The sequence below is a fragment of the Ammospiza caudacuta genome, chromosome 1 (assembly GCF_027887145.1).
Source record: "Ammospiza caudacuta isolate bAmmCau1 chromosome 1, bAmmCau1.pri, whole genome shotgun sequence".
NCBI lineage: Eukaryota > Metazoa > Chordata > Aves > Passeriformes > Passerellidae > Ammospiza > Ammospiza caudacuta.
The window spans coordinates 94,698,251-94,725,991 of NC_080593.1; the positions used below are offsets into that span (position 1 = coordinate 94,698,251).

At 43.1% G+C, this 27,741-nt stretch overlaps 1 protein-coding gene across 1 annotated transcript; it reads right to left on the reverse strand.

Annotated features, from left to right (window-relative positions):
• Nucleotides 1-580: 580 nt before the first annotated feature.
• On the reverse strand, nucleotides 581-27,607 carry SCGN (secretagogin, EF-hand calcium binding protein). Its single transcript, XM_058817570.1, has 11 exons — nucleotides 27,535-27,607; nucleotides 26,930-27,000; nucleotides 17,044-17,136; nucleotides 16,391-16,480; nucleotides 15,443-15,499; nucleotides 14,479-14,556; nucleotides 4,856-4,911; nucleotides 3,360-3,405; nucleotides 3,188-3,247; nucleotides 2,231-2,299; nucleotides 581-898 (listed from the first exon to the last, which is right to left on the reverse strand). The coding sequence occupies exons 1-11, from the start codon at nucleotides 27,605-27,607 to the stop codon at nucleotides 770-772; spliced, it is 822 nt and encodes a 273-aa protein (XP_058673553.1). The 3' UTR covers nucleotides 581-769.
• Nucleotides 27,608-27,741: the final 134 nt, after the last annotated feature.

The following is a 27,741-nucleotide window of genomic DNA, read 5'->3' on the forward strand; positions in this document are numbered from 1 at the left end:
TCTGAGCTTTCAGCTTTTCAGTTTATTGAAACCTTGTAGGTTATTTCAGTTTGGGTCAGAAGACAAGTGTCCTCCAGAAGTGATGTTACTCTGTGGCTTCATCCTGAGAGTGACACACAAACCACACATGGTATGTGTGGTTTCCCCAAGGGAAGGATCTACCACGTTTCATTGTAGGTTTAAACCCCACAACTGATAGGCATCACAAAACCTCTTGCCATTTGATGCATGTTACATAAAAAACTACTGTGTACAATCTGCCAGCCTGTGGGAGATGTCTTTCTGTACATAACACATAAACTTTGATGTTACTGAATTTCTGTAATTGCCATTTTATTTCTGCACAAATACACAGTCATCCATCCAATATTTTAAATGCACAAGGCACAATGTTCACCAAAGTAATGACTTCACACATACAAAGTGACCATCAGAAACACCTAGTAGCTGCACTCTGAAAGCACTGAGGGGATGTTTTTGAGGAGATACTTGTTCCTATCCTGGGAGAATGGGCAGGGCAGCGTTTCGTGAGAATAACAGCAACCTGTCCTCTGAGCAGACATTGCTAGGGAGACCCACAAGAGGCAGCAGAAAGTGAACATCACAAAGGAGTTGGTGGAGTGAGGAAGCCGCCATGTAAATCCCTCTCTCCAGCCTGGCAGCGTGGTGCCTCAGCTCCCCACCACTCCTACAGCAGCACAGAACACACTTCTACGAGGAGCAGCAGGCAAATATTTCAAGGGAAACACAACCACAAGCACTTTCCCAGCTATGGGTTAATTTTCAGCCCAAGACACAAAGCTAGTTCAGATTTCTGAATTTTCCCATCCTTGTTCACATCGCAGTGGTTGAGCAGGATCTGGCGGAACTTGTCCAGGTCTACCCCACTAATGCTGGGCTGCAGGCAAAGAGAAAAAGAATGCTGACAGAGAAAATGGCTCTGGATTTCCCCAGCTAGTAAAGCAGCACACCATGCAGCAACTGGGAAAACCACTCAAGGAAAAGTCACCAAAAGGCTCCACATCATCTCATATGCCATGTGGAAGAAAATAGAAGATGGGAAAGGGTGCCCTGAAAAAGCAGAAGGTGCATGGAACTGTAAGTGACTGTATGGAAATGCACCATGACTTTTGTGCTCAGTCAAGGCCATATAAAAGAAAACTTCAGAAAGTTGTGCAATGCAGATCCCTGCTCTACCAGACCTGTGCTTTCCTCTGGTTTCCTGTCTCAAACCTGCTGTGCAAGGACTAATGTGACATTTCTGTCAGCATACTGCTATTTTACAGGCTAGTCAGCAATGTAAAAATACCTTTTGTGGATCAAGCTCATGTTGAAGACACATTTTACAGGCTACACAGTTTCTGTATGCTCCTAATGCCATACTGCTTGCTCTGCTTCCCACATTCTCAGGAGGGGATCAAATTCACATGCACAGCTTGTGGGGTCCAAGGGCAACGCTGATGAAGGCCCTTAGGCAAAGTACAAATTTCCCTTCTTTACACACACACACAGACCACACAAATCCAACCTTCTGCCCATCCCCACACCCTTCCCTGCACACTGCATGGCCAGAACACAAACATGCAGACATCAGCACACAGCTGCCGTTCTCTGCTCTCTCCTGAATGGACATGGCAGCACAGATATCTCACACTGTATGGAAATGCAACAGTTCAGGCTTAGAGGAAGCTAAAAAACAGATTCTGTTTGGATCAAAAGTTCTATCTTGGACTGCATCTGGAAACTTAAGATAATCCAATGAAGACAGACTCTTCTGTCCATCAGGAGCTGAAGAGACACACCAGGTATGGTATCTTGATTGCTTGATTCTCAAGTAATTTTCAATTGTAGCCCTGAGATGAATTAATGAACCATGAGGTCATTCTGGTGAGAACCACATCCACAAGGAAAACAGAAGAAAGAAATTGTGATGACCCATCCATATCATGTCATGCTGTAACACCTGTCTAATTCAAAGTACGAGCTAGAATGGACCTTTTAAAAATAGAGTTGCTGAGGGAAGCCGTATTAATTTGTGAGGCAGAATTTCTGTGATACAGTGAAATCCTGTACAGTATATATAGTGAGATGATGATCTGATTCCTTTCTGCTGATGATCAAACTAAAATTTGTCTCTATGTTCTTACTAGTGTCTCTGTGTACATAGCCTTTCCAAAAGCACTGATCTTTAGGAAATACAGAGTATTAACAAACAGAACTATGAGGATACCTTGACCAGTTCCATCATGTCTTTGACAAACCCATCCACTTCTGGGCCTTCAAGTGCTCCTGTTTTACTCTGAAAAAAGGAATAAACATCAAAACTCCCCAGTGAGTCAAAACCACTACAATGTTTACTGGACAGTACCAACACCTGGGCACCAAGCTTTCTAGCATAAATTTCACAGAATCATGAAATGGTTTGGGTTGGAGGGGACATTAAAGATCATCCAATTCCAACCATTCTTCCATGGCCAGAGACAGTTTCCACTAGCCCAGGTGGCTCAAAGCCCCATCCAACCTGGGCTTGAACACTTCCAGGGTTGGGAAATCCATAGCTTTTCTGGGCAAACCTGTTTCAGTGCTTCAAGACCCTCAAAGTAAAAAATTTCTTCCCAATATCTAATACCTAAGATCCCATTGTTTTTCCCAAACCATCTCTTCCCACCAAATGGGAGTAATGTCTCCCACCATCCTGAGGGAGTTGTGTGACTGCCAGAAGCAGCACTGAATTGCTGATGTCTAACAGGCAGTTAAATGGTTGTGTCTGTCCTGAGCCAGACTTCCTAAACAACCATGGATTTGGTATGGAAAGGGGGTTTATTTTTCAATGTGGTGGTGATGCAGGTCCTGAACTGCCAGAGACTGTGAGCGCTAAAGCCACCACCTCCTCTTCCTCCCTTGCATCTCCTGCAGGAAAAATGCTAACACAGTTTTAAGCAGCACTGGCCATGGCAATGGAGAAAGTCGAAATGGGTCCTTGACACAAGATCTCTGAGGATTGCTCCTCTCTGCCCCACTTTACCCCTCCCAGTCTGGAATCTGGGCTCATGGGCCACAGGCTTGGGCACAGCTGATGCTCCTCAGTGACTCCATCAGTACCCAGCAGGAGGAAGAAGTCTCAGCAGCACAAACTAACTCTGTCATTTACAAACCACCAGGGAATGAACTGACTCATGGGACTCACAACATCGTAGTGTGCAAAGATCTTCTCAAAATCTCTCCTCCTTTCTTCTGTGCTGGAAGCCTGCATATAGAGAGGACAAGCAAATGAAAATTTAAAGCAAAAATTTCAAGTTTGGGCCCAGGTCATCTTAGCTGGAGACAGGATCAATGTATCAAAAATTAGTGCTACTTACATCCATCTTGAATTGTAGAAGGAAATTTTCCTGGAGTGCCAGAATCCTAAATGGAGAGATTTTAATTATGATCTTTTCACTTTATCATCTGCACACCAACTATTCTGAGCCCTCCTTGTTTGCAAAACAAAGGGATGTTAGATTAAAGGCCTATAAAAGAGAAAATTGCCTGTGGGGTTATTTGCAGTGGGCTGTTGTAGGAACACACACCTTCCTCCCTGTCTGATGGAGCACAGAGGGTGCCCTTTAGCTCACCATAGATGTGCCTATTAGTACCATTGCTTCTCCCAGAGCATTTTGGGTGGTCCTGCACAACAGAGGGTGTCAGCTTCTGAATTAAGAGCTAACAGACAATCGTTCCTTGTAACTGGATTGCTGTACTGCATTAAAGAAAGTGATTTATGGCTCTCTACTGGAGGGAGGACTTGGTGGTTGTAAAAGTAAAGGACAAAGTAATACTGGCCTGTACACCAAGACTGGCAGAATTCCTCTCTTTTCATCTCCTAAAGCTGTCAAGCATTCATAAACCCTTTTCTCTCTCCAACTGCTCTGTTAACCCTGAGATTTTTAGAGCCCATGGCACAGGGAATTGCTGAGCTATATCCACACATAGAGGGATTTGGAGTTTGAGAAATGTTTTCAGACTGGAGGAGAGCCTCAGATGGCCTGGTTCCCGAAAGGGAACTATATTTAAGAGAAAATTGTAAGAGCAACCCCCTTTAGATATTCTCCATCCTGCCCCAGATTCTCTTCAGATATTTTGTGGTCAAAGGGAACTGCTGTATGCACTGCAGTTATTGTGCTGGCATTTGTCAGGATTCGAAGCACAGAGTAACAGTGGCAAACCAGCACCACTGTCCGCTCATCCTCTAAACTGGCCTTTATGACTGTATCTGAAAATTTAAAGTCCTGTCCAACCAATGCACATAGCTTTACAGAGAGAGGCATACTCTCTACCTCTAGGCAGTGAAAATCATCTAAAAGCCTCTGAGGTATCAAGGACAGAAAAGAGAGAGAGGCCCATGACTGAGATCCCAGCTTCATTCACAAGTATCTCACCTTGGCTCTCCAAATCCTTTCCTATTGCCAAACTCTTTCGTGGTGGCACTTTCATTATTCAAAATGCAGTAAAATTTCTCTGCAATCCCTGCTGCACATAATGATGAAAAATAAATGCATGTCTGTGACCCTGCTGAAAGGATTGTCATCCTTCTTTTGGAGAAACAGAGCACTGGCTGCTCTGCCACCTCCTGGGAAGCACCTCAGATTATGCCAGAGCACATTGATGTCGTCCAGACAGATCCTGGCATTGCTCCTATCCCTGGCTCTAGATTCTCAGATTATTGCAATGGGGATCATGTGTTGGAGAGGTGGGATCAGAGCAGATCTAATTCAAAAGGAGGTGGAATTCAACTGCACATCCCTAGAGGGAGAGCATCACCTTGTGTGGATTGACCATTGTGAGCTGAAACACCACCAACATTATTAAATCCTACCTTGCCAGGTCATTCAGGTCCAGTCGTCCATCTTTGTTTTTGTCAAAGATTTTCATCTATAAATCAAGAAGACAGAGATAAAACAGATGGGCCATAAGGAGAACACACATACAAAAAAAAAAAGGCAATATACATTTTGCTCTGCCCTGTGCCCTTCCCTCTGCTTGCTCAGGGGGCTTGCCCAAACCCTGGGCAGCGTGGCATCCTGTGCTAGCACCAAGTGCAAGGGTGGCACAAGGGAATAGCAAAACCCACCAGCTTTCTGACAGCAACAACCCAAAGCAATCAAATACCAGTACTGCTCCCTTCCCACCTTACATAGGGATAAAGCAGGTCTGTAGGAAAGACCCTCAGAAACTAGATACTGACATTGTCCTGATCCTGAAAAAAATAAAAAAGCCAGAATAAGGGTGAAATTTCTAAACACTTCCACCTGGACTCCATCCTTACCTTTGACTGTTGCTGTGGCTTCTGAGCAGCTGAGGTGGAAATGCCACCTTCTAATCAGCACTCAGGTCAGGATTTTACACCACTAAAGTTGTGGGGCTTGCTTGGCTCAAGGCCTGCTGCTAGAAGCACTAAGACTTGGAAGAAGGCCAGGCTGCCAACATCAAGAGGTTAAATGTGAATTCAAAGCTTATTCTTTTCTTTTACTGAATAGCATAATTTTGATAAGCCATCACAAAATTTATTTTTTTATTTATTTGCTGTATTTTGTTCTGCATTTCTCTTCAAGGCACAAAATTGGTCTGTTACAAAGAAAGGGGTGGGGGGGATGTTTAATGAGTTGCAAACCTGAATATCTCATGGCTCAAAGTTCTAGAAAAAAAATATTCCACACTGTGTGTGGAAGGAACATGAATATTTTACTATGACAGATTAACTTCCTTTGTCAAATATGCATTAATCTTACCTTGACAGATCACATTTGCTTGTTTAGTGGTTGTGCAGAGTAATTGCTTCACTACAGATCGTTTGTGCGTGGCACAGCTTCTGGAGTAGGCCTGGACCAGCCCCATCTGACAAAGTTCAGATGGACAGGATTATCCCCTATGCCTGAACACATGGGAGCCAGCAGCATGTCCTGAACACTTCTCAGCAGTGGAGCCAGGGCAGAGCCTAATAATCATGTGAGAAAAGGGAGCATCTGGAGAGCTGCCATTTCTCAGGGAGATTTTGCCTCTTTTGTCAGTCCTGCCTCTTCCCTCCCCATTGCTCAAGGGGAGCAAGGACAGCAAGTCCATGGTAACCCTTTATTGTACCACATTTAGACTGAGATTCTGCAACAGACTCCATAAAATTAATTATTCTGAGTATTTTACAGTTGTGAGGTTTGGGTGGATTTTTTGAAGAGGCATTTGGTATGGGTTCACTTTTCCTCCCATTAAAAGACAGCATGAAAGTCCCATGAATGACTGAAGGCCCAAATTGAGATATTTGGAAAAATGGCATCACAAGAGCCATGTGGGTGTTCGGTGGCACAAAGAAAGCTATTTAATGGCTATTTAAATGGCCTCTGCCAAACATGTGCTCTATGCAGAGCTACTAAATGACAGAGGAAAGCCTTCTGAATCTTCCTTTACTCTAGAGCTGGGGAGACAAATAAAGCTGCCAGGCCATCCTGAGGACTTCCCTGTGGATGCATCAGTCCAAGTTGTTCCTTCCAGCTGATCTAACTTCTTGCACACTGCTTTCTGCCCTATTGGATCTCCCACAGCAATATGGCACTTTTCCTTCGTCTCTGCTGGAGCAGCAGTGGGACAAGGCTAGAGGAAGGGATGGGAGCAGAAGCTGCCTTTGCTGGTGCCACCAAGGGGAGAAATGTCCTTGCAATGACAGCCTCCCTCTGCCATCAGAGAGATAAACCCGAGCCTTCAGTTCTTGGCTAATAAAGGAATTATTCTGCAGATCATAGAAAATTATTAATATTCTTTCTAGAAATAAATAAGCCCAGATAAGATTTTAAAAGCCTCTCTCCAAATGGAACATCAATGCCTAACCTGGTTTCGTCTATTGTTTGAGGAGAAATACCCCTACTACTTCACTTTGGCACACTTTCCACCACAGGTGATGTTGTTATATGCAGCTTACATCATTGCTGAAAAATATGCTGCCTAAAGGAAGCTAACGGAGACAACTCCTATGAAGCTGGCTAGAGAAAGTACCAGCATATGGGTGGTGGGAATACCATAGTCCTTGGGCTCTACAGTAACTTCAGTGCTTATGAAAACGTCAGTCTAAATCCTTTGGTTCAGGCCACCAAGGAGCATTAGTTACCCACATGGTCTGTAGGTCACCACAAAGCAGTGCAGCTGGTGGGGTGGGACAGAACAGCATTTGCAGGGAAAGGACAGCTTTTGGTGGGAAACACAGAGCCAAGCTCTCAGGAACTCTGCTGCCAGGTCAGGGCAGCTCTGGCTGAAGGCACTGGTCTTTGGTTCATACAAAAATACAGTATTCTTACCAAAACACACTAAAACTTACTGTCTTTAGTAGTCTTAGTACTTGGATTCTCCCACACGTTTCTGAGCTCCTGAAAGCGCGTTTTATTTTCTCCCATTTCTGCTGCATTTCTGCTGCAACTCAGTCTTGAAACTAAAATTCAGTGCTTCAGCCTAGACTTCAAATTCAGATGTGTTTTTCTCTCTGTGATACCTCAGAAAAGCAAACACTGAGCTTCTGGGAGAAGTTCAGCTCTGTGATCACCATGTCCTGGTCTCCATACGAACTTATGGAACCAGGCCTGAACCGGTGGTTTCCTGTCCAAGACCCAGACTTGGGGCACAATTCTCACTCACATAGGCTTGTCTGGGACCAGTCTCATGTTTCTTTTCCAGTGAAACATCTCCAGCCTCATGTCCTTTTCCAGGAAATAAATAAATAAGGATCCCAGCATGGCTGTCCTTGCCTTGGGACTTCATGTATCCCGCCTGCCCTGCCTCTGCTCTACTTTGTGAGTGCAGCATATTTTCTTGGTTTCAGAAGTTGCAAATAACCAGGAAGAGTTTTGTGCACTCTTAATAAAACAGACTAGATGAAAGATGGTGGTTAAGATGTGAAAGGCTTTCTGCTTCATTATCAATTTTGTGAGCGTATGGTTTTCAATCCTACCAATTTCTGAACCCTTTACAATATTCCTGCAGCAGTGCAGATCCCAGTAAAACACATTCAGCAGAGAGGTAATAAACTCCTTGGTGGATTGCTTAATGGAAGGAAACATTCTTCTCCTGCACCCTATCTTTCAGCTTGATATTGAAATTTCAGTGACATCTATTTACAGTTAACCAACTCCCCTCCCTGACTTTCACTCAGGTTTGTAAGAGAGAACCTTTGTGTTTTCTATCTGTTTGTCCTTTTCCTGCCACAACTACCCTGAATACAATTTTCAAACACATGCAATATTTTGATCATCCATACCAGTCAACAGAAAGAAAAAAAGTCTGTCAGGTAGAGCTACACCAAGCTAATTCTTGCCCAGTGAGTAACACATGAAAGATGGAAAACGTGTAGGGAAGAAGGGCTAGTGTTCACTGAATTAGTTCAGGTAGCACAGCTAATAAGATAGACCTAATCCTGTTATTGGGACAAGTGGAGCTCATGCATACCCACTACATGGCAGTCATGTGCTGTATTACTCGGGGAACAGCCTGGGGAAGGGTTTTTTAATCAAAGTTTCAAGTTTCAAGCATGTGAGTGTTTGATCTGATCTGCTAATTGTGTGGATGAGTACACAAAGAATGACAGAGGTAGCCACCCCATATGACAAAGCATACATAATAGGAGAAGCAGATAATTGCAATGGTTATGAGGTTGTTTTTAATTTAAACTTTTGCCTTCACACATCATCTTGATATGTTAAATTTCATGGATTTTCAGTTTACACTTATGTAAGGTATATTTACGCTGCCAGGCTGATATGAAACATCACAATGTGGTTAAGGACAAGGTCTGGCATGTTTAAATAGCACTCAGTTTTACTAAAAGCTCTGTTGCATCTTGCAGTATGCTTTAGAAAATGATGCATTTCTGTTACTGTCAAGCTACCCCATGTTTTAAAGTGTTTGTACAAATTAATTCACTGACATTTTAATGGCAGTGCACCAAGGGCACACCCTGTTTGTTTGAATATACTCTGTGGCACTCTGAGACAGACAGAGAATATGTAAGAGCTTAGTTTGTAAATAAAAGTTACATCTCTATTTTTTAAAAGTGCAAAATCAAAACTGCCATCAGTATTTAATTCAGCAAAGGAAATATCTCTGCTTTCTTAGTCCAGTGTTCTAAAGGCCACTGAAACACCACAATAGACAAATACACACATTCTTTGAAGAGCAATATAAATCTGAATTATTTTCCATGACAGAGATAAGGAAAGAAGTAAACAACCAAAATAAATAGTTCTGTGATCAGCAGACTCAATAAAACCTGCTTCCATAGCTTCTCTGGCTCTCTTTCTTTGTGTAATTAAGTGGGACACTGGGAGAGTCAGTTTTACTTGACCTCCTACTCTCACAAATATATTTTAATGTATATATCATGGGCACCTATGCCCAACAGCTGAAACAAAAGTTGGCCAGGGAGTGCAGAGGTTATTGAGACTGCATAAAGACTGGCACCAGCCCAAGCTGCAGGACTGCCTATGGCCGATTTCTTTAGGGAAGGCTGGGGTCACAAAGGCATTTGCAGAGTGACTGGGGGGCCCAGTGGCCAGCAAGTTACCCTCAGGAAAAAAGCTCAGTATCCTACCCAGCCAGACCACCTGTGTCACATAAATAAGTTCTTTAGTACAGGATTTCCAAGAGTGTTTCGATTCCTAAGAGACCAAGGCATTATCTGTTGGGGTGTTCAGAAGCCTGCAAGCTCCTGAGTTCTTTTGGTTCTGATCTTCAGAAATTATGTTTGAGCTTAAACAGGATTTTCTGCTTCCCTTGGCTTTTGCCACAGCAAGTGTGGTAGAAAACTGGAGGTGACAGCACCCCTGGCGTTAAATTGAGAAGGAACACAGGAGGCAGATTTGTGTTCATCAGCTGTGTGGGTCCTTTCAGTCACCTGGGAGAGAGGCTGGCATGGATCACTACCAGGAGGAGAAGGGATGACCAAAGACTGCACTTTGGGAACCAATCTTGTAGGCTACACTTGACTCCTATGGTATTTCTAGAGCTTTGGGAAGTTTGCCTGGTGTCTTGACAAACATAATAAATTCTGTTTAGGCTTTTTTCAATACAATAAATATTTGTCTTTCTGTTATTACACCTTTTGTTTGGTGGTCATAAGAGACTTGTTAACAAAGATATGCTACGTAATGTTAAGGGTCTAAATCACCTGAATTTTCTGTGCTTTGGCTTTTATTTACTCACATGAGCACACTGGTATTAGCACTGAACACAGACAGACTTTCACATGGAACTGACCACAGTGAAACTCTGCACTATCCTTGCAGAAGGGACAGGCAGAAGCCACAAAAGCACAGGAAATCCCCCCACTGTACAATAAAGGCAGTCCACAGTGCCTACTCGTGGACACAGATCATCCTCAGGGAGAAGGCAACCTTTTTCTCTTTGCACTGAGAAGATGAGGAGCCCTAAGATGTGGGCTTCCGCCCTCAGGGCGCATAGCTCAGTGCCCAGGAGAATCTTTGCAAATAAGCCCAGCAAAACCCTGGTGTCATTACAGCTGGGAAAAATATCTATTCTGACTTTTCTGGGGTTAAGATTTCATCCTTAGTCATCACCATCTATAAGTTTTCAAATGCTGTAGTTCATGACCAATGCTTTTTATTAGTCACTGCATTTACATTATTGCCCCTCTAGAATATCAACCTGTGGTGGGCAAAGATGGCCTGCAGGCTGGACAAGAACTGTCCTTTGCACTTTACTGAGACTATAACAACGCTCATATTAAAGGAATTTTTTATGCTCCATGTGACATTATTAACATAAGGCAATGAAAAAAGTGAATGTCAGTGTTGCACGTGTGAGTGTTTCAACAGAATAAACAACTTAAATTGCTGAAGTTTGACTCAGAAATGAGCTTGCCTTGCATGCAGCTTGTAGACTTTTGGATTACAAACTGGAAGTAACATGCTGCTATCTGGGAAGCTGCAGACTATCAGAAACCATATCTCAAATCTAGTTCATATCCTGGCATTTACAATATTCTGCTTATGTGCACAGCTGTGAGCACACACAGATAATGGAATCTGTCACTCTTTAAAATTGCTGTCAAATGCATACATGAGATGGGTATTTCTGAGCTGAAACTTCACCAGGACCCAGAAACCTACTAACAGCTTGATCTTGGGGGTGAGGGGATGTGGGAGGGATTGAAAAGGTTGTTCTGTCATCATACACAGTATCCTCATCATGAAGTATCAAGGGGCCCAGTCTTCATCTCTCCATTTTTTTTTAATTCAGGAAGGCAGAAGATTCTCACCATGCTATTTAAACCCTCCATCCATTTTCAGCTATGCTCACTCTGTCTCCCAAAACACACTGCAGGATGCCTGGGGCCTCTTCTCAGGAAGTTCAGAGCAATACCAGGCTTCACATCAACCTCCACGCACTTGCTCCCTGCCAGCAGCTCTTGGTCACTGCCTGTGGGAAGGCAACAAACCTACAGATTGTGTTCAAAGACTAAGAACTGCAAGTGGGTGCATGTAGATAATTATTAATACACACTCAGTTAATGACTATTAATACAAATATGTATCTATGTAGGCATGGAAGAAAAAACATGGAGAAAAAGCCCCTACAGAGGGTCTTCCTCACACAGCATTGTCACTTCAGCTCCCCCATGAAGAGTCCTGAGAACTCAAATGTTCTTTTGTGATTTTCCCCAGTGTCTTTAGTGCTCTTTAAGATTTGATTTAGCAGACTCACAGAGTTTGTGCAATGCTGATGTATTCACTACCTGTTGTCTTTATAGGAGTTCACCACTTGTTCACCAAAGCCCTGATCTATACCAGTGTTCTCTGAAGAAAGGATGTCAAGGTCACAAGGAAACAGAATAGCCTCTTCAGAAGCAGCTGCTAAGCAACCTGATAAAGTGATGTTCCTTTCCAGAGACAACCAATCTCTTCCAAAAGAAATACTCTCTCCCTCTTCCCAGCATTTTTTTTTTATGCCGTATGAGATCATTCACAGCAGCACAAGGGGCAAGAGTTTAACATGTCCTGGTTGGTTGATATGATATCTGCTCACAAACTGCAAATACCCAGCACAGACCATAAAATCCTGTTTTTATTTTTTTCCTCAAGCCCAGGCTAGCTCCTTTTAAATTATAGTTTTTGCCTTTCCCCCTTTATCTCCAGAAGGCCCTAGGGTCCACTCAGGATATCAGTAGCTGCTTAAGAGGTGTGCAGCCAGCTGCGCATATACAGAAAAAAGGGCAGAGATCTGTATATTCCTGTGGAGACAGATGGGTTTACAGCTCCTTGGGACACAGCTTATTTCAACTGAATAATAATTACACTGGCCCTTGAAAGCCCTGAGCTGAATAGATGGGCCACCTTGCAAGACTCTGTAACTGTGTGCAGCAGAAACAGGTCCTGCTCCCAAGGACTTGGCGCTCTAAAAAGATAAAAGGGTGGGAGCAAAGCAATAGGAGAGAGAAATAGCAGTATGTCCAATCTGCAGAAAAGAAATCACTGCTGCTGGTTGTCAAAGATATAACAGAGTCAGGGAAAAAATGGATGGGCCACTGACCCATTTATCCCAAACTGTGGTGCTGGTGGCAGAGGGACTCTGCACTCCAGTAGCTCCTCACTCCATGTGGAAAGGGAGAGAGACGAAGTGAAGGGTTGCCATTACCATGGGCCTTGACATCAAACCCTTGAGCCACTTTTCCCTCTTTAATCCAGCCCTGCAAATTCAGAAAGATTCAGCAAGGCTGAATCTTTCTTCCCTCATTGGAATTTTGCCTTCTTACTTCAGATAACTTCCTATGCAATAATTTGTGGAGTGTATCTGATGCTATAGGATACTGCCCATGTGGATAATTTGCTGTTATATACAGAATTCACATCCTCTATTTTATTCCAGGAAATCATAGGATAAGATTATGCCAGCAATAATTTCACACCTTGCCTTAGCTTTTGGGATCAGGTGTGTTTATAAACATCCTTGATCTTCAGCTTAAAGTAAAGAATCACAAGGGAAAAAATAATCATCTGCCATATTCTCATTTTCTAATAACTATTAACATCCCTTGTTCTTTTGGCATTGCAGCTTGGCAAACCTTTGTCCTCAGGAGCCAGATTTACATTTTAGATCATAGATTTCCCTAGATATACAAAGCATCCCTTTTCCCATATCAAATCTTATCTTCCAACATAGAAATTAAACTGCCTCTCTGGAGATATAAAGCCCTTCTACATGAAACCATGGGAATAGAAACCAGATCTCCTGGCTCTCAGCCCTGGGCTGCACTGATACCTAGCTGCACTGGGGTAGCAGAATCACAGATCTTTCTTGAGAAATTAAAGGGAAGGGAAATGAGTTGGAGGAAATGAACCACCCACTGTCTACAAGGTTCTGATCATCTATTCCCCAGCACCTGATCAGAGATTAAGCACCAGCGATGGAAACCTTAACGGAGCAGAATAAAAGATATTGCTATCAGCAAATGCTACCAGAAATATTTTTGTCTTAGCTGTAGGTTCTGGGCTTTTTATGTTTTCAGACTCTGCCAGGTGGAAAACAATATCTGCAGCTGGCATTCCTCTCTCTTCACTCTTTTATAAATATGACAAACAAAATATACACTCTTCTGTAACAGCACAGTTTCTCACATTGCTCTAAAGGGTCACATTTCTGGGCACACACACATCACACATACATAACATGGTATTGCAAAATATGGGGGCAGCTTCTTGTTTGCTTGCATACCAAACTGGTTTTTAGGTACAAACACAGATTTTGTGCCAAGAAACAATGCAGTCCCATCTGAAAACCATGTCTGCCAGTGGAATTCAAATTATACCCTTGAGAATGACATCGAGAAATGAGATTTTTTTTCCTTTCTTGTTTTTAGATGTTTAGATAAAATAAGTTGCTCTGAAATCGAGGCGGCTGTCGCTAAACCCACACCAAATACTATGTTGTTGATTGCAGTATAAAAGCTGTATTGTGATAAATCAGGTGGAGAATTGAAACTTTCAACCTCTCAGTCTTTCAGGGAAGCAGCAGGGAGCCAGCAAGGCTTGCTGGGCTTTGAGAGCAGAAAAGCCAAATACCTGCATGTCCTGGGAGTTAGAGGATTTGCTAGGAGGAAGAGAGGGAAGGAGGAAGTGAATGAGCTGGAGATCTGCCTGAGGATGAACATATCCTGAAGAAGGATGCACCTCACCTGTATTTAAAGGGGTTTAGAGCTCAGCCTGCTTTGGTGTAAAGAGGAGCTCTTTACTCATAGGAAATAGTTTGACTCTCAGCAAAATTATTTGAAACGCATTCACAGCTGATGTCCAGTGCAAAAACTGTTAGCAGCAGTGTGCTAACTCCCCCCAGGGATCTCTGACACACCTTTTAAGCACCTTGCCGGGCTTTTATGGTCCTGTAGACATTGACCCTAAAGGAGATTTTAGGCTGTACTCAGATCTAAACGACATTAATTCTATATTTTCATACCATAGTATCAGTATATTCTTCCAGCTTCACCTCAGCAACCATCTTGTTATGCTGCAGAAAGAGATCTCGCAGGAAATCCTGTAGTAAGAAAAAAGAGAAATTTTACTCTGTAGTGGAAATTCAAGAAATAACAGTAGGAGATTAAATTTAAATTCAGCAGGATTACATAAATTTAGTTTCACATTCCTGGTTAGTACTAGTGTCTTCAGTTTGACAAAGTTCAACTTGTTTTAGCTGAAACATGGTGGTTTTTTGAATAAATTAGAAAGTAACTAACCTTCCCCCGAACAGGTATACTGGAGTGAGTCCTAATAGACTCATAAAATAAGCAAAAGACAACATAACTCCTGCAATACTTGCTAATTGATGTCAAATCAAAATATTTACCATTCAGTAAAACACTCAAGCCTCCTCTTACATCTTTGCAGGGACACAGGCTGAAGCCACATACTAAGACTTCAGCACATGATGTGCAGCCCAGTGATGAACTTTTGTGATTGCTGGCTCAAAGTGTTTGAGTTATGGTTTCTGAACAGGCTCTTGCCTCAATAGCCTGAGCTTTAATGAGAAATCAGTGTTCAGAAAACCTGCAGGTTCAGGAAGAGATTGAGAAGAAATTCCCTTAATAAAACACAATGGCTTTGGCTCTGTTTAGCTGGGAGATGCACATGTGCAAAGCCTTGTGGGGCTCACTGGATGCCTCAGGTCACCAAGACAACTGGGGTCATGGAACAAGGCTAGGGGGAAGCAGGACATGGAGGGCAACAGCAAACCATCCCTCCTCCATCAGGGCCCCTGAGATCATGCCAGAAGGCACAAGTCCTCAAACTCACTCTGAACAACCCAGAAATGCCATTTGTCACTCACACAAAAAGACAGCAAATTGGTAAAGCTGATGGAAAAGCTCCCATTGACATCAGTGAGCTATAAGTCAAGCCCAAAGAGATTTGTTAGAATAACTTACTTTGAGTTCACCAGCTGAAATAAATCCACTGCTGTCAGCATCGTAACTGCGCCAGATCTGAATGGGGATAGATTGATGTGAGCACATAAATATTGCAGTTACTCATCTGCTCTGTGAAAAATTGTAAAGATTCAAAGCAGAACTTCCATATTGAGCAAGTTGTTGCATTAGCCAACATTTAATTAATTTTAAATGAAATAAAATAAACTTTTCACACAATAGCTCTTACTCACACTTGGATGCTGTACATGCTACATAATGCTATCACATGTTTAATGCAGACATATTGTCTATAGAAGGAAGACAATTCTAAGAAACTGTTTTGCATTTCTTACCTAATTTGTATATGCAGCTTCTTTTATTGCCCTGAGTCAAGACCATATACAACAGGCCATTGATCTGCAGAAGCCCCCAGCTTGTATGTGAAATAAAAGTAACTACATGAGATCTTGGAACAACTGAAATTCCCCGTTGGCATACTTAGGGGGCAGAGATCAGAGGAAGACTGGGCAAAGTTCTATGGGCTTGTTGACCCAACTTATGGAGGTTTCCTCTCCATGCCCTAACAGCCTAATGTTTCGGAATAAAATGGTGCTTAAAATGTACCTGTTCTGCTGTCTTGGTCTATACTGCATTGCAGGTGAGGAGCTGAAGGGATGAACTGATGGGCAGGGACATTTTGTCTGTAGTGGCATGATTGATAGGTGGCTTGAGAGTGTTTGTGAAATGTAATGAGTTCTCTGGGCACCTTGGTCCAGTCCTAGATACCACCCCTCTGTTTTGCTGGTGTAAATAATGTAAAACCTTCTCTATCTGAACAGGTCAGAACGTGCTTTGCTTCCACAATACCCATCTATTTCCTAAGATGTGTTTTACAGGGGACAGAAGAGTTGATGCTGAAGAAGCTGGTGGTGTGCAAAGGGGAGGAGGCAGTGTGGAGATACAGACCCGCATGAATTCCACGCTGTTGTCCAAGGGAGTTTCCCGTCGGAAAAGCAGTAGGAAATTCTCATCATCCGGCAACATCATATTTGCAAGCTGGATGAAAAACATTTAAAAAATCCCCACAACAAAAAGCAAACCCACACCATGAAAGTAAGGAAAGCCAAAAACTTGGGTAGCTACTGAAAATACAATGTGAAATACAGGTTTGGCATGGAAATAAACTCCAGACCAAAGGATCTGGCCAATGTAATACTCTGTGAGTCACCTCCTCTGCACCCAGGCTCTATCTTCCAGATCTCCCAAGTCTGCTACAGGTCTTAATCACAGAATGGTTGGAAGGGACCTTTAAAGGTCATCCAATCCAACTTCCCTGCAATGGCAGGCACATCTTCAACTAGATCAGGTTGTTCAGAGCTCCATCCAACCCGACCTTTGATGTTTCCAAGGATGGGGCATCAACCAGCTCCCTGGGCAACCCCTTCCAGTCCTTCACCACCCTTATTTAAAAAAAGTCTTTCTTAATCTACTTTTAATCTACCCGCTTTCAGTTTAAAACCATTACCCCTTTTCCTATTCCTACAGACCCTATAAAAAATCTGTTCTAATTTTCCATCCTTCTAAAAAAGAAATACTGGTCTGGGGTTTGGCAGAGATACCTCCTGGATTTGCAAGCGTCCATCTGTGGTGACATCATAGACAGACATGAACTGCTCCTTCATCCTCTGAACTTCTTCTTCTGTGATGGTGCTCTGCCATGGGGAAAACAATAAGTGCATGAAAATTTCTGAGGGCATCAGAAGATCCTTCTGGGAGAAATCTCTCCTTACTCACAAATAATCACCAGGATAAGTGCACTCTTACAGTTGGGGGTTATGCCTTTAAAAACCCACAGACACACCATTGTGGATGAATTTTTGGAAATAAGTCCTATGTGTATCCTTGCAGCTACTAAGCTTTCAGTTGGAAGATCAGTGTTTGGAAACCCCAAAATATTTCAGTGACCCCTGCTTCTTTACCCAACTGTTCCCATTATACCACTGGGCTTTGGTTTTGCTCAAGTGTGTGTTTCAGCAGTTTCCATCCTGCTTGTTTTTAGCTTGTGCTTTTCAGGAAGATATCCTCATCCTTGAATGACATCTCTGCAGTTCATTAGATCATCAGCCTTGAAAGGTGTCAGTGGAGCTAGATTGTTGCTTATTATTGCCTGTCAGTTGATTTAAGCCCTGGCACCAAGCCCTGTCAGTGTTTCTGAGTTAATAGCACAGAATTTCAAGCAATTGACATTCTCTTTGTATCTGCTCAACCCCATAATCGATTTATGCATAGTGAGGAGTTCTCCAGACTTGCCAGGTTATGTGTTTTGACAGGCATTGCTGTGACAGGTGAAATACAATGTTTAGGTTCATCAGGCATTGTTTCTTTAGCAGAAACCACGAGGGTACCCACTCTGACTGGACTACACACAATACAATTTCCTCACAACATGAAAAGTTTTCCAGTCATATGAGCTTAGTGGCTGGGCTGGGAAGATCACCTAGTTAATCTTTCCCAAGAAATTAGGTCCCATGTTACCCTCACCACGCACATTGAGCAGGTCCTGGCTTCTCTCCCAATTGTGTAGGAGTTGGCCCTCTCTGGAAGGGAAGGGAAAGGAAGGGAGAAGGATAACCCACACTGGATTGCGGCATACCTTTGTAGAAACGTTTACAAGACAATAAATTACCTTCTTCCCAATCCTTGAATATAAGTCCTTCAAAGTTTTTATCATCTCTACAACCAAGTGGATATGGGACTACAGCTATTCCTTCCTGGGTCTTCTAACACAGTTTCTAATTCTTTCCAGCTGCTATTGAAGCTCCATTATGTTGTACACTCCCTTTTTTATCACTGCGACACAAAGCCATGACTGACTTTCCCAAATTTACCCAGTGCACAGCTCCACACAGTGCAGCCCTTGGGGTGCATTCTTGCTGTGTAACACCAAGGGTGGCAGCTCCCAGTCTGGGGATGGAACACCAAGCAGTGATCCCACCGGGATGCACCCAAGGTGCCAGGCCCCAGGAGGAGTGGCTGAGTAGGCCCCAGGGCATGCCTGCAGGATCCTCCTTTCCCATGGTGGTGTCCAGAAAGTCCTGTGGGCCTGGATGTTGAGGGCACAGCTCATCACTGAACACACACAGGTTTTCTTTCCCCTTGGCATTGTAACTCAGCCCCATGCTATTTAAATTGCCTTGTGACAGCCCCTTGACACTCTGAGACACCCCCCAGGAGTTAGGCAAACCTATGAGTTGCAAAATTCAATAGGCTTGCAAAGTACTCTGAAATGATCCTCCCTCGAGCCCAGTAGAAAGAGTTATTTCCAAAATGATAATCATATTTTGGAATCACAGCTGATATATGAAACGTGTACTGTGCATTTCAAAACTAGTCATTGCTTAAAATGCTTATTGCTTAACTTCGTATCAGCTATCAACCACTGTAAGGTTTTCTGTGTTGCTGTTCTGGTGGCCTGGAAAGGCCCAGGGATGGCCTTGGAGAGCCGACGCTTCAAAGGACGAGGAGAGACTTCTGATCTTGTCTCGGTCTTGGTGTTTATTAATTGTTTATCTAAAAGATTTTCTTTTAGCCCGACAGAGGTCTGCACAGCAAGTCAGCCATGGGCACACTCCCGAAGCCCCCGGGCGGTCACTTATCTTTATACCCTAAGTTACGTGTACAATATTTATCATTTCTCTCCAATACCTTCTACCCTTACTAGCCGGTGCACTTCTAGTAATGACCAATCCCCAAGTGCCACCACCACCACAGAAGATGGAGGCCAAGAAGAAGAAGAAGAAGGACAGGACACGCCCCAATTCCTCCATCCTACTTCTTTAGACACCCCTGTACCAAAATCCTAAACCCTGTGTTTTACGCTTTAACTAACTTATCCCTTCACCATTCACCCAGTGAATTCCTCCCAGTCCTCATACAGGTCTCATCTCCTGTGTAGGATCAAAATTTTGCCACCAGACACTTCTGGCAACATTCCAGGATTCCCGAGCCCCCCAGGGGTGGTCTCGGCCTCTCTGCACCTCCATCCTGAGGTGCTGAGATCCCACAAACCACCACTTCACTGAGCTGTCTGTGGCAGGGACACTGTTACCTGCATAAAAATAGGACAGCCTCCTTCTTTTTATATTCTAATTTAAACTATATGATACATCAAGTAAATGCCCGGATTATTTAAAATATTTACACAGCTCCAAAAGCTTTTAGTCCAAGGGGTTATACTACAGTGGTTTTTCAATCTGGACAATCTTTATATCTTCATAAATATTCCACTATGAAACAAAACTGGTAATAGTTCTACCAAAACCCAGCCTTTACTCACAAAGGATAAAACAATGAAGTACAAACTGGCTTTCCCAAGATGCACATTCAAGACAAAATTATTCCAATATTAAAAATTTTTACACTAAGAACAATTCACCTTGTGTTATGACCACTAGGTTTCAAAGGAGACCGTTCTCTTTACCAAAAAAAATCCCAGAAGACTGAAGAAACCCCAACAGATGAAATAAGATATTCCAAACAGAAACTAAGGTTGGGAGATCAAGTTTTCAAGACTGACCTAATGGTGGTGCAAACAAGTAGCTTGCTCTATTTTCCTTTCTACTCCAAAAACATTTAAAAGGCTGGAAAAACTCTATATTGTACCTGATCTGTTCCCTTTGTCCAAGCAAGGACATGATCTGAAGACTCAACTCACCCCACCAGCAAGGAGGCTGAGGCTTCCCTTTGGAAGGGGACAGAGCCAGGGCAGCTGACCCCAACTGACCCAAAAGATATACCACACCATATGGTGTGGTGCTCAGCATATAAAGCTGGGGGAAGAAGGAGAAAAAAAGATGTTTGGAGTGTGGTGTCTGTCTTCTGAAGTCAGCATGATGGAACTTGGCTTTCCCAGACACGGTTGTACAGCTGCCTGCCCATGGGAATTGGTGAATGAATTCTTCATTTTGCCCTGGCTTGTGCTCTTGGGTTTTGCTTTACCTATTAAAATATCTTTAACTCAACTCATGAGTTTTCCCACTTTACTTTTCTGATTCCCTCTCCCATTTCACTGGGGAGTGAGTGAGTGAGTGAGTGAGTGAGTGAGTGAGTGAGTGAGTGGCTGTGTGGGGCTGCCTGCTGTGTTAATTCATGATGTAACAAAGAGCAGCATGCAAACATGTGCCTCTTGTCTCATAAGATGGAACAGGAAGAAATGGCTTTGCAGCAAGTAAAAGTCTGTAGCTGAGCATATCTTTATCAGAGAATGCTGTCTTAATTATGTTGTCTGCCTCAAGCAACAGATCCTTAACCAAAGGTTTGCAAAGCTTTTCTTTTTGTGAGAGTTTAAGTGAATGCTGTTGCATCCTTTCCAGTCACTCTGTACAGAGAAGCCTTTCTCGTAATTCCTTGTTTCCCTGGTGCATGCACCTCCCTGAGTTTTTGGATGATGTGTGGTTTCCAAGGGCTGCTGCATGCTCTCACTGCAGCCAGGAAAGAAATCTTTACTACGTACCATGAGAAGGCCAGATAATTTTTATTCTCATAGAAGAACACAGTTTAAAATATTGCCATGACTTTGTTCACATATTTTTCAGGGTTAACAAGTAAATTTCTTACTACAGATGTTCTTCCACAGAGTTTAACAGAGAAAAGCTTCTGTGCTTCAAGTTACCATAAGAAATTAATTTTCTGCTTTCTCCTTTCCACGTCCAGTCTCTGTCTTGCCTTTTGTGAAAACCCTTTAGAAGTATTTGTAGCATCACAAAGGTAATCTGGTTTTTAATAGTGTTTGTAATCACAGAAAGGGCATGATCACTCTTTTTTTAAATTTCTGCAGCATTTTATTTCTTTGTCATGACTGGTTATGATTGTTCAGAAACCTGGCTGTAATCTGTCTTCTTTGTTAATCAATTCCTTTTATATTGTTGCACTCTTTGCCTCATGCTGACTAATTAAATTTTTGTTCCTTAAGGGATTCATGTGCTTGGCAGAATTTTGCCTTGATGAAAACACAGTTATGAGTCACTTGGTTTGGGGGGCAAAAAGTGGATGTATGGAGCACTGCAGAGCCTTTCCTACTCGATGAAATGGGATGTCTCATTTAATTCCTGCTGGCCAAGAAAATCCTGTAATAAACTGATTTATTTTTTCTTCTTGACATGATTTTAGAAGCAAGCTGCTATATTGATTAGGGTATAAAAAAGATGAAACTACATTTAAGTCACTATTATACCCTGTTTCTAGAAAAAAAAATGGAGAATTTTCTGAAAATGCTGGCTCAAACACGTGTCTTCTAGTGTTTCAGCCAAATATGATAGAAAGGCCAAGGGTCCCACAGATAGAGAGTTCCTACAAGATCTATGAAAATAAATTGTGTCTGCCAAGGAGAGCTGGAAAAGAAAATCAACAACTATTGTTGCGCCAAAAGCTACACAGTACAGATATGAGGCCAGCAAGGACCAGATGAGAGACATCAGTAATGTACACTTTGGCTTTAGAAGAAGAACCTTTCAATTTTTTCTTCATTGTAAAAACTAATTCCATGAATGACTTTGTTACCCCCATGTAGTTGTAGGTTGGATTGCCTGCATAATTGTGGATTTTCACCCTACACCTCCATGGCCAATTTCTCCTTCGGGCCAATCTTTCTCCCTTAACTTCAGTGCTATCACTTGAGAATTTGGCCCTGTACTTTGGTTAGGATTTACTGTACTCCTGCCTGTGACAATAGGTGAGCACTTACCCTGTCATCCCACATTGTGTTTTTGGTTTCTTTTCTAACTCTCATCAGCACAAATGTGGGAAAGCTTTTTTCCCATAGTAGACACCAGCATCCAACAAAGGCTACTGGCTGCATTTTCCCTGTGCCATCATGGTTTTGTGGTTAGGTTTTGGACAGGTTCTGTTCTCTCCTCTCTGCTGGGCTGAAAGTTGTTTGATGTGCATTTGGGTGATGAAAACATATTGTGTCATTTTTACCATGAGTATGTTGAGTTAGCATTAAGAAATACCTCGAGGCACTTCCATGCCTTAATGTGGAGGAACAGGATTAGGAGCTGGCCAGGGTAATCAAGGCTGATGGAAGCCACACCTAAAGAAGGAACTCCATTTGGCAATAATCAGAATGATAGAATGGTTTGGATTGAAAGGAACCTCAAAGATCATCCATTTCCAATACCTTCCCCTGGACCAGCTTGCTCAAAGCTGGTCCATCCAACATGAACACTTCCAGGGGTGGGGCATCCACAGCTTCTTTGGGCAACCTGTTCCAGGGCCTCTCCATCCTGACAGGAAAGATTTCTGTCCTAATATTTAAAGAGCAAGGATTGCCTGGGGGTTAGAATTCTGAAATATTCTGAACGTGGATGCAAGCTTATTGCTTTCTGCTAGTGATCTTCTTGCTGTTCACCTGCTGATCACCATTGACCTTAGGTCTCTTGGGGTGGTAAAGCACAGGGGAGGTCTGCCTTGGATGGCTTTGAGGCTGACTGATATTTTGGCCATTAAACTTTGTTGACTAGCTGTTGCATTCCTGGTCATGCTAAATTATACACATTATTTAGACAGACAATGCAGTGTGCAAGGCAAGGATGAAGTGCAAGAGTAGCTGGAGGGGGCTTCTAGTTTTTGAGAGTAAAAAGTAAAGACAAATCCTTAATAACTGCAAAGTGTGAGCTCCAGAGGATTATCGTCAGTTCCTTGCAGTCATAACTATCCATGTGGTTTTCAGACAGGAGGGATTTGAACAAGACTAATACCTGTCTAGTCTGATCAAATCTATACTTCAACAATTGTTGTGGTCTTCTACACACTTACAGTTAGGTGCAGGCAACCATCCTTTATCTGAAAGTTTTCTATCTAATTTGAGTATAATTTAGGCAAAGTGAAAAACATTTCCAAGAAAGCCCGATGGCAATGTGCATTTCTCTCCATATCCGCCCAGACATCATTGGTTTTATGGAAACTTTCAGTAATCCAACCCCAAAATTTATAGCCATTCCTCTATAAAACTCTTCTCTAATTATTATGAGAATATACATAGAGCTTCATTAAAACCACAGAAAAGAGCAAGCAAGGAAAATCTTCTTGATACAGAAAGAAAGATGTACAGGAATATAAGACAGAAATGCAGAAGCTATAGTTCCTGTTCTAATAAAATTACTTATTTGACACCGAAAGAAACTGTCCTTTCCACTGAGCTTTCACCTCAGTATAAAAACTTTTAGAAAATATGTGGATATTAGAGTTGCCATAATGTAGAAGAAAGAGGTTTATGAAAGAGCAGAAGAGAGCTCAGGCAGCTCACGGCAGCCATGCAGTAGCAGCTTGGAAACTGGAGGCTTAAATGGTTAGAGAGAAGTCACAGCAGTGATAAGAGAAACAGGTGGGTGATATCAGCAGCTAGAAGACGGAATGCTAGCACGAGGATGAATTGCACACTCCTGGAAAATGACGGGATTTTCTTAGGACTTGGAATGGAATAGAATATTGCAGTTGGAAGGGACCTACAGCAAACATCTAGTCCAATTGTCTGACCACTTTGGGGCTGTACAAAAGTTAAAGTGTGTTGTTAAGTGCATTGTCCAAATGCCTCCAGCAACTACCCACTGCTGGAGAAGGGACAGGAAGCAGCATCTAGAATTTGGTTGGTTTACTACAAGTCCACCTTTGTTGCAAAGTTTTTCCTTTCCCCCCACAATTGTTGATGGTTCAATAAAAGACAAGAAATTGGCCTCCATCACTGGATGCTATTTCAAGTTTCTTTCCTCTCTCAGAGTTGTCAGGAAGAGCTGTGTCTCTCAGCTTTTTTTTTTTTTTTCTGCATTGTTTTCCCAGCTGCTCCCATCCCCTGGCATTTAGTGTCAGCTGGGGATGCTGCAGAGTAACTGGGAAGAAAAACAGAGCTGAAGGACCACAGTGGTCATTAAGAAAAATAGCAGCTTGGAGAATGCAGGCTGAGAAAATATAATTATGAAGCCATTCTCTATTCAAGCAGAGACAACTTCTAGTGCTGATAACATTTATCACTTGGGTAGCACTTCAGACATAGCCACTAATTAATCCTTGTGACACATCTCTAAGTTGTGCCAGTGTATTGCTGCCTCCCCCTTTTACTGTGCAAGGAAACTAAGACATTAAGAACCCAAAGGAGTAAAGGTCAAGATGAGTGGTAGAGCAGAGGGATGATCAGTCCCAGCTCACTGCTTTTATCACCGAGGACACTTTCTGTAGGATGGTAAAACCAATGCAGAGGGGACCCTTTACCCCTCCTGCCATAATACAAGCCTGTTCAATATAAATCATGTGAAAAAGAGAAAAATGGCTCAATGTTCTAAGACAAACTCATTGTACAAAGGTAGTTAAGACCTTTGTTTAACTTGGTGCTCAAGTGACCCCCATGCACAGAGGACTGCTCTCTGCCTCCCAGGACAAAGTTCCGCTTAGATTTTCTGCCACAAAACCAGCCTGCTCTGCCTGCAACCTGCCATGTAATTTTATCACTAATATTACCAGAGTGGAAACACTGCCAAAAATAGGCAAAAAGACTAGAGGAAAAAAACCAAAAGCACTTGAGAGCCTGTCTGAGCACTCTGAAAGTTAGTGAGCATGGTCCTTCAGAATTTGCCTGTTTCTTCTATTTAATAGGAGGAGAGGGAGTTGGTCCTTTCTTCATTCTATTTGTGTTAAACTATCTCTTTTAATGGCAAAACTTAGCTAGCAGAAGTAAAGGAGATGCAAACTGGATCAGGGTGCTGAGTTAAGCTGGAGTCATCCAAGCAGAGACTTCTAACAAGCAATAAAACTATTATTGATTTCTTAAAGCAGGAAGTTCATTGCTAGAACACCCTCATTTTGCAAGTTCTGCATGCTGCTAAATGACAATGTAATGGAGTTCACATTTGTATCAGTAAGACCACAAAAACTGCTGTAACACATGGGGTTTGCTACTCAGCTGTCCCAGGACCTCATGTGAGGGATGCACAAGGGCAGCTATGGGCTACAGCAGGGCTTGGAGCTTCTCTTGAATCAAATCCTTAGGAAGCTCCCTTCAGAATGAGATCTCTGATTATCCCTGGATTTTATCACCATCAGCTCACTCCAGAGAGCCCCACTTGGAGGTCCCACCGCAGCACTTAGCTCTGCAGCTTCATTTTAAGCATCTCCTTCAACATCTCATGTTTGCTGTCATAGAGTTTGTTTGAGCATGTTTTTTGCTGCTGTTTCAGTACCCCAAGACTAGCAGCTTCCAATTTAATCTTTTGTTCCTGGGTAAACAATCACAAACTTTCTGATTTCTCTTTAAATCAGCTTTTGTGTGTCCCTAAATATTCTTGTTGCTGAATCTTTTTTGATTCGTTTGAAGCCTTTTTACATGTCTATCTCTTCATCTAACCATCCTTGCTCTGAAAGACTTTTCTGTAGAAACTGACAATATTTCAATCCAAATTTACTTGCAAATTAAATAAAAATATGCTTGAAAAAATTACTCACAGCTTTTATTTTTTTAATTGCAGCCCTAAAGATCTAAGAGTACTAATTGGCTTGCAAGTACAATTTTGATTTTACACTTGATACTCATGAATTTATACCTTTTATCAGCTACCTTTTCTGTCTTCGTTAATTAATTTTGCTTAAAGGAATTGTTTCATCTCTGGTTTTTGGCACACCCCCCCCTTCCATTTGGAAGACGTTTCCTCCTTTCCCTATCTGGGCAGATTCTGTGTAGTGAAAATATTGCTATGTCCTTTGTAAAATTCTGAGTGCTGGCCTGAGTGGCAGGATTTCTCCTTCATTGATGCCACTCATAGGCAAGATATGACCTGGAGCTGAGCAAAGCAGCCCCTGTAAATTGTAGTGCAACTTCTGTTTGTACAGAGATGCAGACAATGAGAGAGGGGAAATGCTGCCAAAACCAGGAAAGGAAACCAGAGGAGAAGCCCAGAAACGCTGTAGAGACAGGTCTGGGTCTTACAAGCAACAGAAATGATTCTCATTTGGCTTTTAGACATTTGCAGCAATATAGACCTAAGCCTTCTTCCTAAGTGCCATTTAAAATGAACAACAGTATATTTGTTAAAAATTGACCTGGGAAAGAAACCTATTATATGAACAAAACTAATCAGCACAGGCTTGAACAAATAAACCATGAACATTGCCCTCCTGTTCAGCTAGCCAGGCTGTGTGCCCATGCTTTTTCACTTGGTTCTATTCAGCAACAGTAAATTACTTTCTCTCCACGCTGCCAACCAGCCCCTTCAGCTGGTGCCACCTGCAATCTCCCCCTGACCAGCATCTGTTGGGCTGGAAACAACTGATCAAACTGCTCAGCTGACTGCACTTGTTGTACACTTGCTGCTTAAATGCCACCCCGTGTCCAAGAGAAAAGCTCTTTACCTTGGGGCTGCTAAGGAAGTTGGCAATCAGGGAACAGCAAACATAAACCATCTCTCAGCATAACTTTTCTGCTTGCACCTGATGGGCAATGAATGCGGCACAGTTACTTACTTCTGGTCCCAGTTTCTCCAGGAGATGATGAAAAAAATCGTCAAGCTCCTTCCCTTCTATGTAGCCATTGTCTAAACAAAGAGCAAATATATTAATGGTACTGCCTGAGTTCCAGGGTCCCTGTCATGGGCTGCATGCAGGCAGCTCAAGGATTCAGGGTCAGGATCTCAGCCGGGCGTCCTGCCTGCCCACTCAGGGGAGCCCCACATCTATTCAATTTCATCTGGTCGCTTCTGTGTGAGGCTGGGCACAGCTGCCGCGCTCCCTTTGGAGTTTTTCTTACGGAAAACTTTTCAGAAACAAAAAAAGTCCCAAACTGGGACAAAAAGAGAGAGCAGCAGATTAAACGAGGAAGTGATGGAAAAGCAAAACTTTTGGGGTGGAAATGACAGCTATGATAGTCATGGTGAGGAGGAAGAGGGAGTGCCCGAAAACACCTGCAGGACCTCGTGGATGTAAAGCTCGGACACGTTGGCCCCATGTGCAGCATCCCAGGCACCCACACCGCACCCAGCCCGGCGGTCGCGCTCCTCCCTGCACGGCACCCAGCGGGCCCGGCACCCCGCACCCCTCAGCCGGCTCCCCCCACGCCTGTCCCCACTTGCCGTCGGCGTCGAAGCGCCGCCAGGCCCCGAGGAAGGCGGCGGCGTCCAGGCGCCCGTCGGCGCCGCTCTCCATGGTGCTGCTGCTGGCCTGGCCCCCGCCCTCACCCTCACTCGGCGGCGCAGCCTCTGCCCCGGCCCCGCCGCCGGGCCCGGCTTTCAGGGCGGCGGCCCCGCCCCGGGGGCGGCCCCACGGGGGTCGCCGGGGGG

Excerpts from the sequence above, each read along its gene's own strand:
- SCGN (XM_058817570.1), bottom strand. The coding sequence starts at position 27,607 with ATGGAGAGCGGCGCCGACGGGCGCCTGGACGCCGCCGCCTTCCTCGGG. Across the intron at positions 27,001-27,534 it reads GCGGCGCTTCGACGCCGACG|ACAATGGCTACATAGAAGGG; the intron begins GCAAGTGGGGAC and ends CTCTTTGTTTAG. Across the intron at positions 17,137-26,929 it reads TGGAGAAACTGGGACCAGAA|AGCACCATCACAGAAGAAGA; the intron begins GTAAGTAACTGT and ends TCCCCATGGCAG.